The sequence below is a fragment of the Balaenoptera physalus genome (assembly GCF_965194825.1).
Source record: "Balaenoptera physalus genome assembly, chromosome: 17".
Lineage (NCBI taxonomy): Eukaryota > Metazoa > Chordata > Mammalia > Artiodactyla > Balaenopteridae > Balaenoptera > Balaenoptera physalus.
The window spans coordinates 83409120-83420529 of NC_138895.1; the positions used below are offsets into that span (position 1 = coordinate 83409120).

Consider the following 11410-nt stretch of genomic DNA (forward strand, 5'->3'; position numbering starts at 1 on the left):
AGGAAGGCGGGGTGCGCGAACAGCGCCCCCGCCCTTGCGTTTCCCCTTCCTCCGCGGCGTTTCCTCTCCCGGCTCGGCCCTCCGCCGCCCCTTTGTTTGCCCCTGCGCGCGGGCCGGGTCGTGGTTATATTTAGGCGGCAGGTGTGGGAGCCACTACAAGCCGGGTCGCTCGCCGGTCACCGGCCACGCCGCCCACGTGATGCCCGGGCGCTATAAATAGCCCCCGGCAGCCTGGCCGCGGAGCATCCGTGGGGAGGCCGGCGCGCCCCGCGCACTGGGTCTCGGCCGCCGCGTCCCGGCCCTGCCCGGCCCCGCGCGAATGGAGGCGGTGGAGGCGGGACGCCTGCGCGCCGGTGAGCCGGACCGCGTGAGGGCGGGGGGCGTGCCGGGAGGACCCCAGCCCCGCCCCGGGGAGGGGGGCCGCATCTCTCGGAACCAGCCCCCCACGCCCGTTTCCCCCCACCCCACCCCCGCGCCCTGCTGCTCGAGCACCGCGGGACAGGATGCCCGCGCCCACTGGTCCCAGCCCCGCCCACGGTGCTCCCATGCCCGCCCTCCTTAGCTCTCCTGGGACCCCACTGAGCCGTGGTCCTCCAGCCTCCCCCCATATCATACAGGGTCCCGGGTGCAGAGAGGCTGGCGCTCTCCGAAGCCCTCTGCAAACTCCAGCTTCTCAACCAGCTGTGCCACCAGGAGTGAGCCTCCTGGACTTGAGATTGGAACGCCCGCGGGGAGCACTTCCCGGGGCCTGGCTCGGTCAGGGCCCAGAGAAGGCCCTCCAGCTCTCCCTGGCTGGTTTATTCATCGGCAGACAGGGGCCAGGATGGGGCCTCCCATAACCGGTCTGGAAAGGAGGACTGTTCTGGACATAGAAGAGGGCTCAGAGCCGGCCTGGGTGGAGGCCGCTGGGGTCGCAGCCCAGCAGTGACGTGGGGCCGGTGGTAGGAAGGCCAGAGGGAGGGGCCTTGGGCTCCCAGAAGGGCTCCCGCATCATGGGGGGTGGCGGCCAGAAGCAGTGGCTGGTGGACTTGGGTCAGCCCTGCCTGGGGGCCTGCTCAGTGACCTCACTGAGGGGGTGTGGTTAGGAGGGAGGGCCCCTCCCTGGGGGGGAGGCCACAGGCCTGGTTGAGCCACAGGCCTGGCTGCCTGGGGCAGGAAAGGGGGCTTTCACTGCTTTGCTCTCACCTGGGGGGTGTGGGCCCTAGACATCGAGGAGACAAGTGGGGTGTGTGGCTAGACCCCGACCCGGCCTGGGCAGTGATCTTGGTCCAACCTCGGCCCAGACCCTGACCCCGTTCTATCTAGGGCCGGGCCCCCTGACCGCAGCCAGTCTGACCCCTGACCCCTGCCAACAGGTGACCCTTGAGGCTCACGTGGGCAGCAGTGTGGGGTGGCTCTGGGCCCTCAGCTCTGAGGGCCATCCAGGGACACTGGCAGAAGAGCCAGGCCATGTGCCCTTGCCCCTGGGGTCTCCCCAGGTGCCCAGCAGCTATGGGCGGTGAGGTGGCGGGTCAGGCCCTTGGAGAGGCCTGTAGTCCTGTGGCTTCCTTGGGCCTTTGCCCTCCTTTCCTTCTGGTAAACACACACGCACACAGGAACAGCCCGCAGCCCCAGGAGGGGCAGGTGTTTGTGTGCTGCTCAGGGCGCCCGCGGCTGGCTCTTTCCTTGCCTGCACTGGGAGCCGAAGCTCGCTCTGGGATGGTGCAGGATCCCTTCTCCCTGTCTTTTGCCCCCTCCCCGGGGACGCCCGCGTAACCCTCCTAGACAAGGCACGGAGCAGAGTGTGAGCCTGGGAGCAGCGCTGGAGGCCCTCCACCGCGTCCGGGTCCCAGCTGCGGGCCCTGTCTGCACCCAGGTTGAGGCTCCAGGGGCCCAGCCGGCCTGGTGGGCAGCTGGGGAAGGGGGTGCTGGGCGGGGCAGAGGTAAGAGTTGTCTGCCGCGGGGGATGGAGGACCTGCCGGGTGAGCAGGTGGGATTGGGCCAAGCCCCGTGGCCAGGGGGGTCTGCTGACCACTGGGTTGTGCCGGAGGGACCTTGGCAGCATCTCGTTCGGCCCCTCACTGTACAGATGGGGAAACTGAGGCCGGTGACGTGCCCAAGTTCTCCCAGCCCGTCTGTGCGGGTGGGAGTGAGGCTGGCTGGGTGCTCCTGCTGGGGCCCCTGGCCCTGGCCCTTTGGGGCCTAGAGAGTGAGAGACAGGCATGAGGTGCTTGATGGCTGTCTCTGAGGCCCAGCAGCGTCCCTCCTTGAGGCCCTGTCACAGCGGGACCCCACTCCTGGCCACCTGCACTGTTACCATCTTGGCAAGCACCTGGTGGCCGGCCCTGGCCCTTTGGCCCGTGTGGTCTGTCCCCGCTTCTCCGAGCTACTGGAGGGCAGAGCCGCTTGTTTACCTCCGGTGTGTGGCCAGCCCTGTGGGCGAGTGGTGGACGGTGGCCCAGGGCAGAGGCTGACCAGAGCCGGAGGTTTCCCCGGGAAGCCCTTGAGAGATGCGTAAGGTGGTGCATGGCTGTGAGTGAGGCTGCCACACCCTCACCCCGCTGTGCTCTGGCGCCTTGGCCTCCGCGCCTGAGCCCCTTTCCCGGAGGACCGGCTGGCCCAGAGCAGTGTGGGCTTGGAAATGCCGCAGAGCCCGGTGTTCTGCAGAGGAGGGGGTGACTGTCCCGGGGCGGGGGTGGGCATCCTGGGGTTCCCGGGCTCAGGGGATGGGGGCTGGGCCTCCTTTACCACAGACTGCCCTGAAATCGGTGCGTCGGGGTTCAGCACGCTCCCGGGGGAGGGGTGTGTCCCTCCCTCCGTCCCTCTCTGCCCTGTCCTGGTGGCTGTCCTGTCACCTCAGGGCTCTGGGTCAGCCCTGGCAGGAGCCGTCCTTCCTTGTGCTCCCAGATGGGGAAACCAAGGCCCAGGGAGGGTGGCTCGCTCAGCGTGGCCTTGCAGCAGGGCCCGGGAGAAGCACCGGCCGGGACCCCTCCCGGGAGTTGGGGCGCCCAGGGACCCCTTTCCTTTTCATTTCTTGTTCTCCCCTCCTCCCCAGACGCTGCCTGCCGCTGACCAGCCCGGGATTTATGGAGAAGAGGGCGGCCCTCTGAGTGCTGCCGCAGCCTGCATCGCCGCCGCGCCTGCTGCTGAGGCCCCGCGCCTCCGGCCCTCACCATTGCCCTCGCCCGCCCATGGCCCCCGCCGCCCGGCCCGGGGCCGGCTCTGCCGCCTGAGCCCCCTGCCCCCTTCCAGGACTCGCCGTACCCCGATGGGGTAACGTGACGGAGGCCCCGTGTCACAGCCGCCTGCACCCACCCCAAGGCCACCCCCGTTGGTTCAGTTCGAGTTCATTCTTCCTTTGGTCCTTGGGGGTTTGGGGCCTTTGAGTGAAGGCGGCCGTTGACCTGTCCACGGATGCAGACGGGGCGTCCCCAGCGACAGGACAGCGCTGGCCACGGCCACAGCGGCCGGACTCACTTTGGGCTTTTTCGAGTTTTCTTTGCTGACTGTTTTTGGTTGTCGTTATTTTTGCTTTTGCCCCCTTGTAATTATCCAGCTCCGAGAGGCAGGAGCTTGGGCTGGTCCATTTTACTTCCGGGGGGCTCTTTCGTTCCTTTCGTTTTTTAAAGAGTTGGGTTTTCTTTTTTAATTATCCACCCGTTAACCCGGGCAGCATCCTCCCCCCTCCCAAGTATTTGCACAATATTTGTGCGCGGCGTTGGGGGCAGGTTTTTAAAGAAGCGTTTTCTCTCTGTTGGACGAGCGCAGGGGTCTCGTTCTCCTTGGGTTCTGGGGCGCTGCCGGGGCCGTCTCCCACCCGCGTCGCCGGCGCCGCCCCGCCTTTGGGGCGCAGCCATGGCGCGGATGAACCGGCCGGCCCCCGTGGAGGTCAGCTACAAGAACATGCGCTTCCTCATCACGCACAACCCCACCAACGCCACCCTCAGCAGCTTCATCGCGGTGAGTGTCCAGCACGTGCGGCCGCGCGGCCGGGGGCCTCCCGAGGGCCGCAGGGTGAGCCGCAAAGCTGTCGGCCCAAGGACCGGGCTTGGGAGCGGAGCTGCCAGCCTGGGCACAGGGTCCCCGGGGGGCACCCGAGGGTGTCCTTCCTGCAGAGCTGGTGTGAGGACTGCGGGGGGATCAGCTGGGCCCGCTGGGGCCTGCAGGGTGGGCAGCGGAAGTCCACGCTGCACCAACAGAGGCAGGTTCAGAGGCAGGAGGAGAAACGGGCCTCGCCTCCTCAGGACGTCACCTGTGGCCGGGGCAGTCCCGAGCCCTTTGCTGGCCGTTCGGCCTCTGTGCAGAGGCTGAGCGAAGGAGGAGGGAGGGTCCCCCAGGTGAGGAGTGGCTGCTTAAACAGCCTGGACACAGGCGGTTGCAGGGGGCTGGGGCATGAAGGCCAGCTCCATGGCCAGCCCAGGCCGCAGGAAGCCCACCGGCGGTGGGGGAATCCTTGGGTTGGAACAGGCCGGCTGGGGGCTTCAGGCCACAGATATCTGCGTGAGGAGGGGCTGGGCGGGAGTCCGAGGCGGCCACGGGAGAGAGTGACCACTGTACCCTGAGAGCCAGCAGGTTGAGGTGTGTGCTGCTCATGGCCCCAGCAGATGGGGCCAGATGTGTCTGCGGAGCCTGCGGTTCTCCACATGGCCCCTGCGGGAGACTGGCCTCTGTAGTGCTCCTTGCTGTTTGCAGAGCCTGTGGCTGTGTGCAGGGCCATTTGTGGCCTCAGACCTCCAGCCATTCCCTCTGCAACATGAGAAAAGCTCCCTTGAGCGCTTGTCATGGTTGAACAGGGACCTGGGCACGAGGGGACTTCAGCAACTCCATAGAGAGAGACAGTGGGCGCCCTGCCATTGGGGGACCTGGACCCTGGACATTAAGCTGGGACCCTGTAGGGGAGGGCTGTCCCCCTGTATAGTCTGTGATTAGGGTCAGGGCTGAGTGTGCCCAGGATTAGGGCTCAGTGTGTGACCAGGATCAGTGCTCAGTGTGTGATGAGGGTCAGGACTCAGTGTGGGACCAGGGTCAGAGCTCAGTCTGTCACTAGGGGCAGGGCTCAGTGTGTGACCAGGGTCAAGGCTTAGAGTGTGACCAGGGTCAGGGCTCAGTGTGTGACCGGGGGCAGCGCTCAGTCTGTGATGAGGGTCAGGGCCCAGCCCTGGGCCGGGTGGAAGCACCCTCGGCTGCAGGCACAGAGGGATCTGAGGTACCCCTTCGGCCTCAGAGCCCTGCACCACCGCCCCCTGCTCCCCGCATTCTCAGAATAGCTCTGTGCTGTCCTCACTGTGTCCAGTGTCCCCGTCACATGATGAGCAAGGTCCAGCAGCTGATTCCTCACTGCTCCTAAAATAGCTGCTGGGAGCAGGTCGGGGTGGGTGCAGCCCCGGCACGTGGACCCCATGGAGTGGAGCCCTCCACCCCAGCGTATAAATATCCCCGCGCCTGGCTGTGAACTGCCTTGACCTTCTCCCTGGTAGCCCGGGGCTTCCCCGCTGGTGTGCAGGGCCTGGCTCCCTCCTGGGTGCCATCTGGGCAGGTGCCTGCCCTCCCCGCCCCGAGGCCTGCCCCGCCGAGACTCTGAAGGCCCCTGATTGGGGTCTGGCTATGCCCCTTGACTGGACTTGTCCCTGCAACCCTGGCTGGGAGGGCTGCCCAGAGCAGGGACCATGCAGGGGCTCACGTGTGGGCTGGTGGCGTCCTATCCCTGCCTGGGGAGCCAGGATCTTTGCCTGGAAATAGCTGATGTGATCTGGGGTCCTGAGCACCCGAGAGGAGGGAGGTAGTGCTAGGAAGCTGGCTCCCGGCTGAGTAGCCACGATGGCCAGGAGGGTCGGTGGGGACACCCTCCCTGCTGCTGGGTGGGCCCAGGGACAGTTGCCCCAGGAGCATCAGGAAAGACTGTCCCACCCTCGGCAAGTCACTGAGCCTGAAAGTCAGTGGGCCACTGGGGATTCACGCTGGGCATCAGCCTTTCTGTCTGGTCAAGGGGGGCATGGCCTGGTCAGGGGGTCCGCAGCCCTGAGCCCCACAGCCCCGGCTCAGCCCTGCCTTCCTCCCCCTGCCAGGACCTGAAGAAGTACGGGGCCACCACCGTGGTGCGTGTGTGCGAAGTGACCTATGACAAGGCCCCGCTGGAGAAGGATGGCATCACCGTCATGGTGAGGGCTGCGTGCTGCTGCGCGGGGTCGGGGGGTGGAGGTGGCTGGGGCCCCTCACTGGGAAGCAGGCACGCGTGGCCTCTCTGCGTGCCCCCTGCCGCGCCCACCTCGCTGTGTTCGTGCCCAGGCCTCATCTCTAAGGGTCTGGGCTGCCTCAGGGGCGCATCTCTGTCTCCCTGCCTGGCGTTCGGGGCCCTGTCGCCGGGCAGCGGGTGCCTCCGGGAGGGGGTCTGGGGGCACCTGGCGGGCCCCTGGGGAGGCTCTACTGAGGCCGTGGGGAGGGACCCTGGGGGCTGTTTCCTTGGTCCCCGGTGCTGGGGACCGACGTCTAGGCGGCAGGCCCTGTGGGATGGGCCACGGGTTTCCTGGTGCCTCGACCAGAGCCCTGGGGCCAGCCCTCTGGGGAGGACGCCGAGCCAGGCGACTGTGGTGAGAGTGGTGGAAGGGTCGGAGCCTCGGGGTCAGACGGGCCTGCCTGAGTCCCGCCTCTGCCCCTTCCCCGCTGAGTGACCCCAGTTTCCTCACCTGTAGAGCGTGGGTGCTTGAAAGGCACCAGGTAAACGTTGTAAAGCGGCCCGTAGCACAGGGAGTCCGCAGCCTTTCCCACTCCTCCCACTGCAGCAGGAAGGATTTGGGTTAGGCTTACAGCAGCCAGGCAGACCGGTTTCCTCCAGGGGTTGCTGAATCCGGAGTCTGGCAGCAGGATTAGATGACCCGGGGGCCTAGCCTTGGTGGGCGCATGTGGATGCACTAAACGGCACTGAGTCTGCTCCACTGGGACTTAAGTGTCTCCATCCTCACTGGGCCCAGCCTGCTCTGTGCAGCTGTGCTGGGGGCTGGGGACACAGACAGGCACATGTCAGCCACGTGTGTGGGCCAGACCCCTTGGGCCTCCTGACCCAGAACCTCTCAGGCTTGGGTGAGGGTCAGGCTTTGACCCCAGAATCGCAGTGTGGGCTCATGGGGAAGGGAGTAGGGCTCCCGGGGCTCCTCAAGGAAAAGAGCAGGGTGTTCCGGGGAGGCTTCCTGGAGGAGAGGACGGCTGAGGGAGCGGAGAGGATGAGGAGGAGCCTTGCAGCGGGGAGCTCCCTGGCCCTGTGCCCTGACCCTCACCCTCGTGGGCTCCCGACATCCTCTGCGCTTCTCAGAGTGCCCGTGGGCAGGCCGGCCTGCGCCCCTCGCCCCACCTTCCGGTGTGGAGGGCCCTCACGGGCTGCTTCCTTCTGCAGGACTGGCCGTTTGACGACGGGGCGCCTCCACCCGGCAGGGTGGTGGAGGACTGGCTGAGCCTGCTGAAGACCAAGTTCTGTGACGACCCCGGCAGCTGTGTGGCCGTGCACTGTGTGGCTGGCCTGGGACGGTGAGCTGGCCGGCGGGGCAGCTGGCTCGAGCCTGGGGACCCTGTGGCCTGGCTCACTCTCGGATGTGGGCGCCGAACCCACATCACACGTGACCTCCTTCCTTGGAAGTTCCCAGACCTGGGCGGGGAGGAAGTCCTTCCCACAGTCTGACCCTGCTCCCTCCTGCTGTGGTTGGGACTGTGCACTTGAGCAGGAAGGAACTGCCATCTCCACCCCTCTGCAGGCACAAAGGCCCTGCCCCCAGCTAATAGCCTGGGTTTCACTGAAGGACCCAGGCAGTGGAATCCCCGTTTGCAGAGGGACTGGCTGAGTGGGGTTGATAGCCAAGAGGCAATCTCTTATCCACAACCAGACCTAAGCCCAGCGCTTCGCTCTCCCTCCTTCAACCCTCCCACCAACATATTTACACACAAGGAGCCTGAGGCACAGAGAGGTTGCCTGGCTCACCTGAGGTCACACAGCAGGGTCGGGAGGAGCAGGGCACTGGGGGAGTCTGGGCAGCCCTCAGGCCCCAAGGGGGAAGGCATTGCTCTGTGTCTTCAGTAGGCGGCCTGTCAGGGGACGGGTTGGGAGCAGTGGCTCGGCTGATCTGGTTCTGCCGTCCGCTCTAGGGCTCCGGTCCTCGTGGCTCTGGCCCTCATCGAGAGCGGGATGAAGTACGAGGACGCCATCCAGTTCATCCGACAGTGAGTGGCCCGTGGGGGAGGGTGGTGGTGAGTGCTCAGGGGTCTGGGTTGAGGGGGCCCGTATCCTGTGCTACCCGCCCCGCAGGGGCCCAGTGCCCTGCCAGTGGGCACTCCTGCCCCCTGGCCCCGGGCTGTCCTCTGAGGCATCCCCCAGTCCAGTGCAGCCTCCCATTGTGGTACCGACGCACCGCTCAGGCCGCCTGGCCCTCACTGAGGACTGGTCCCTGAGTGCGGCCTTCTCCCCTGGCTGGGAGGTATGAGTGAGGAGAGGCTACAGCGAGGGCCTGGCTGGTCCCATCTCCGCGGCCCGCGGCTCCCTCGGCCTGGGGCGCGGCAGTCAAGGCAGGCTGGGCTGCGTTGAGTAACGAGCAGGTCCACGTAGGGAGTTGGGGCAAACAACTCTTTAAGCCTCCAGCACTCCTGATGTGGGGTGTCATTCTCCTTACCTGGGAGAGGAAGGACCCCCAGAAGCCATCCAGCCCAGCCCCTCTGTGAAAGGAGCCTCCTGTGGCACCCTGCCCACCTCCCCTAACACCCCAGGGACGACTGACACATGGGGGTCTTTTGGAGCCGCCCTTCCAAAGCCCTGGCCCCTGGGCCCTCTGCCCCAGCTTCTCAGCCCCCACGGGGGTCTCTGCCCTCCCCCTCCTTGGGTGGGGGGCTCCTGTCTCCCCCACTGCTCCCGGGAAAAGAGCCCGGGTGGTGCAGGGTCCTGGGGTGTCAGCAGGGACAGTGGGGCGGATGGCAGAGGACCTGGGCCTGCGCTGGGCCCGAGCCCGCCCCCAGCCCAGCCGCCGTGTGCGTGCATGCGTGCGTGTGTGTACGTGTGTGTGTGTGTGAGAGAGACACGCACGCGCTCTGTGCCTGGGTGTGTTCTTGTGCTGCCTCCCCAGTGGCGGCTCCCAGGGCACAGCCGCCTCTTTCTCCCAGAGGCAGCCTTGTTTACCAGCCAGGCAGCCAGCCCTGCGTGCACCCGTGGGAGCTCAGGCCTCCTCGGGAGCCCGGCACTCCTTCATACACGCGCACACACTCGCGCACACAGGCACACGCTGTTTCTCTCCGTGAGCCTGTGTGCAGCTCTGCGCCTTGGCGCAGATCCAAGGGGCACCAGGGGGAGGGCCGGGCCTTCACCAGAGCCCTTCCTGCACCCACCGCGGTGGCGGTTCCCCAGCTTGAGGCGCGAGGCCCGTGATGGGGGGCTGGGCCCAACCCGGGGACTTAGAGAAGCACAGGCTTGCTCCTCCCCCGCTCACGTTTCCTTGGCCAGAGCAAGTCTGTGGCCATGTCTGAGGTCACGGGCGGGTGGGGACACATGACCTCCCGAAGTGCCCGGTGGGCAGCCCTAGGTGCCCTCACACCTGGGCACCTGAGGTCCACCTCCCCCCTCCTCTACTCCCCCTCCCAGCCAGCCGGGATGCCCAGGCTCCAGCCCTGCGGCCTCTGGGGTCCCAGGGCCTGGGCGTGAGGTGGTACCCAGGTAGACATGGGGGCCTTGGAGGGGGGGGGTCAGGGAGCCAGCCTGGAGGAGGTGATAGCCAGGTGAGTCGAAGGCCAGCAGCGGTAACTGCAGGTGATAGGGGAAGGGTGATTCTGGCAGCAGGAGCAGCCCGGGCAAAGGCCTAGAGGTGGGACGGGCTCTGCTGGCCACGAGGACCCGCTCCAGCCCCACTGGACTCTGGTGCCTCGAGGCCCTGGGGCAGGGCAGGCGGCCGAGCCGGGTCCCGCCTGATCCCCACCCCTGTTCCGTCTGCCCAGGAAGCGGCGTGGAGCCATCAACAGCAAACAGCTTACCTACCTGGAAAAATACCGGCCTAAGCAGAGACTGCGGTTCAAGGACCCACACGCGCACAAGACCAAGTGCTGTGTCATGTAGCTCAGGACCTTGGCGCCCTGGCCTCGGGCTCAGCGGGGCTCCATCTCCCTCCTCTCCAGACGCCTCGGCACACCCGCCACCAACGATCCGGCCCGCCCCACGCGCCCTTTGCTGTCTCCTGTCACCGTCCCCCTGCGTCTCTGTCCACACGCACGTGCAGGTGTGTGTGTGTCTGCTCGCACCACTGTCTGGTCCATCCTTCCTTTTGTCTACATGCCCCGTGTCTCTGTATCTTCCTCGGTGCCCTATGTGTCTCTGTCTGCGCCCTCGGCTCCTTCTGTCCCTCTGAGGCTTAATTCCCCCCTAATCTCCCCCTCACCCCGTGCCCCTGGCTCTCCTGCCAGTGCCCTGCCCCTGGGCAGCTCTCCTCTTTGGCCCGTTTGTTTGGGGGCTGGTGTATTTTTTAACCACTGGGCCCGGCCCCTCCTCTGCAGCCCCTCACCCTGACCTGTTCTTGGCACCTTAAATTATTTGGTCTGGGGCGGTCAGATGTTCTGGACACTCGAAGGCAATAAAACCGGACCCTGTGGCTGTGTGAGCTTGGAGAGTGGGGTCGGGGGCCAGGCGGCCTTGAGGGGGCATGCGGGGCCCCCGGAGGCCCCTGAGCAGGACGGGCCGGCAGCCCCTCCTGCTGGTTGTGCTGGGGCGCCCCCTGGCGTCCATGCCGGGTCCCTGCGCTCCCTGGCTTAGGGGCAGGGGCCATCCCGGATAGAACAAGGGCTGTGGCCTGAGCGGGCTCCGCCTGGTTGCCATGGTGCTGTTTCAGGGCTGGGTCACCAGCGTTGCACCTGTGCAGCACAGGGTGGGTCCCTTGGTAATTCCGTGGGGCTTGTGTCCAGTGGGGTGGCTGCCCTGCCCCCACCAGGTGCCCTTAGAGGCCCAGAGCAGGGAGCGGGTGATGGTGGCCGACTGGGCCTGCCGTGATAGGTCAGAGTGTGTGTGGGAGGGGCAGGGTCTGCCTGGGGCGTGGGTTGCCCTGCTCCCAGCCTCCCCGTGTGCAGCTCTCAGCTCTGCACCTTCCCCTGGTGGGAGGGTGGCCCACCCACCAGCTCACAGGCCCTGTCTCCCCGCCCCTGGTCTGCCGTGGCCGGCCTGGCAGTGAACTGTTGCCGCTGGTACGGTTCATGGGGCACCTCCCGTGAGCCCGGGTCTAGAGCCCCCCGCCCTGCTGGCAAGGACCGGGCCCCCTCCACTTGAGACTTCTCCTGTCTTGGTTCCCCTGGGGGCTTGCCCAGTCACCGTCGGCTCCAGGAACCTGTTGGGGCCAGGCCCACCCAGCTCTAAGCTTTTACTAAACCAGACTTCCCAGAGGGAGGGTGAACTGGGGCCGGGTGGAGGGACGTGCAGGAGGCC

General features: G+C 66.6%; 1 protein-coding gene across 1 annotated transcript; it reads left to right on the top strand.

Moving 5' to 3' along the window:
* The first annotated feature begins 201 nt into the window (after positions 1 to 201).
* Positions 202 to 10586, top strand: PTP4A3 (protein tyrosine phosphatase 4A3). The gene is made up of 6 exons (XM_082433877.1): positions 202 to 353; positions 3035 to 3939; positions 6045 to 6137; positions 7367 to 7497; positions 8110 to 8184; positions 9940 to 10586. The coding sequence occupies exons 2-6, from the start codon at positions 3835 to 3837 to the stop codon at positions 10055 to 10057; spliced, it is 522 nt and encodes a 173-aa protein (XP_082290003.1). The 5' UTR covers positions 202 to 353; positions 3035 to 3834; the 3' UTR covers positions 10058 to 10586.
* Positions 10587 to 11410: the final 824 nt, after the last annotated feature.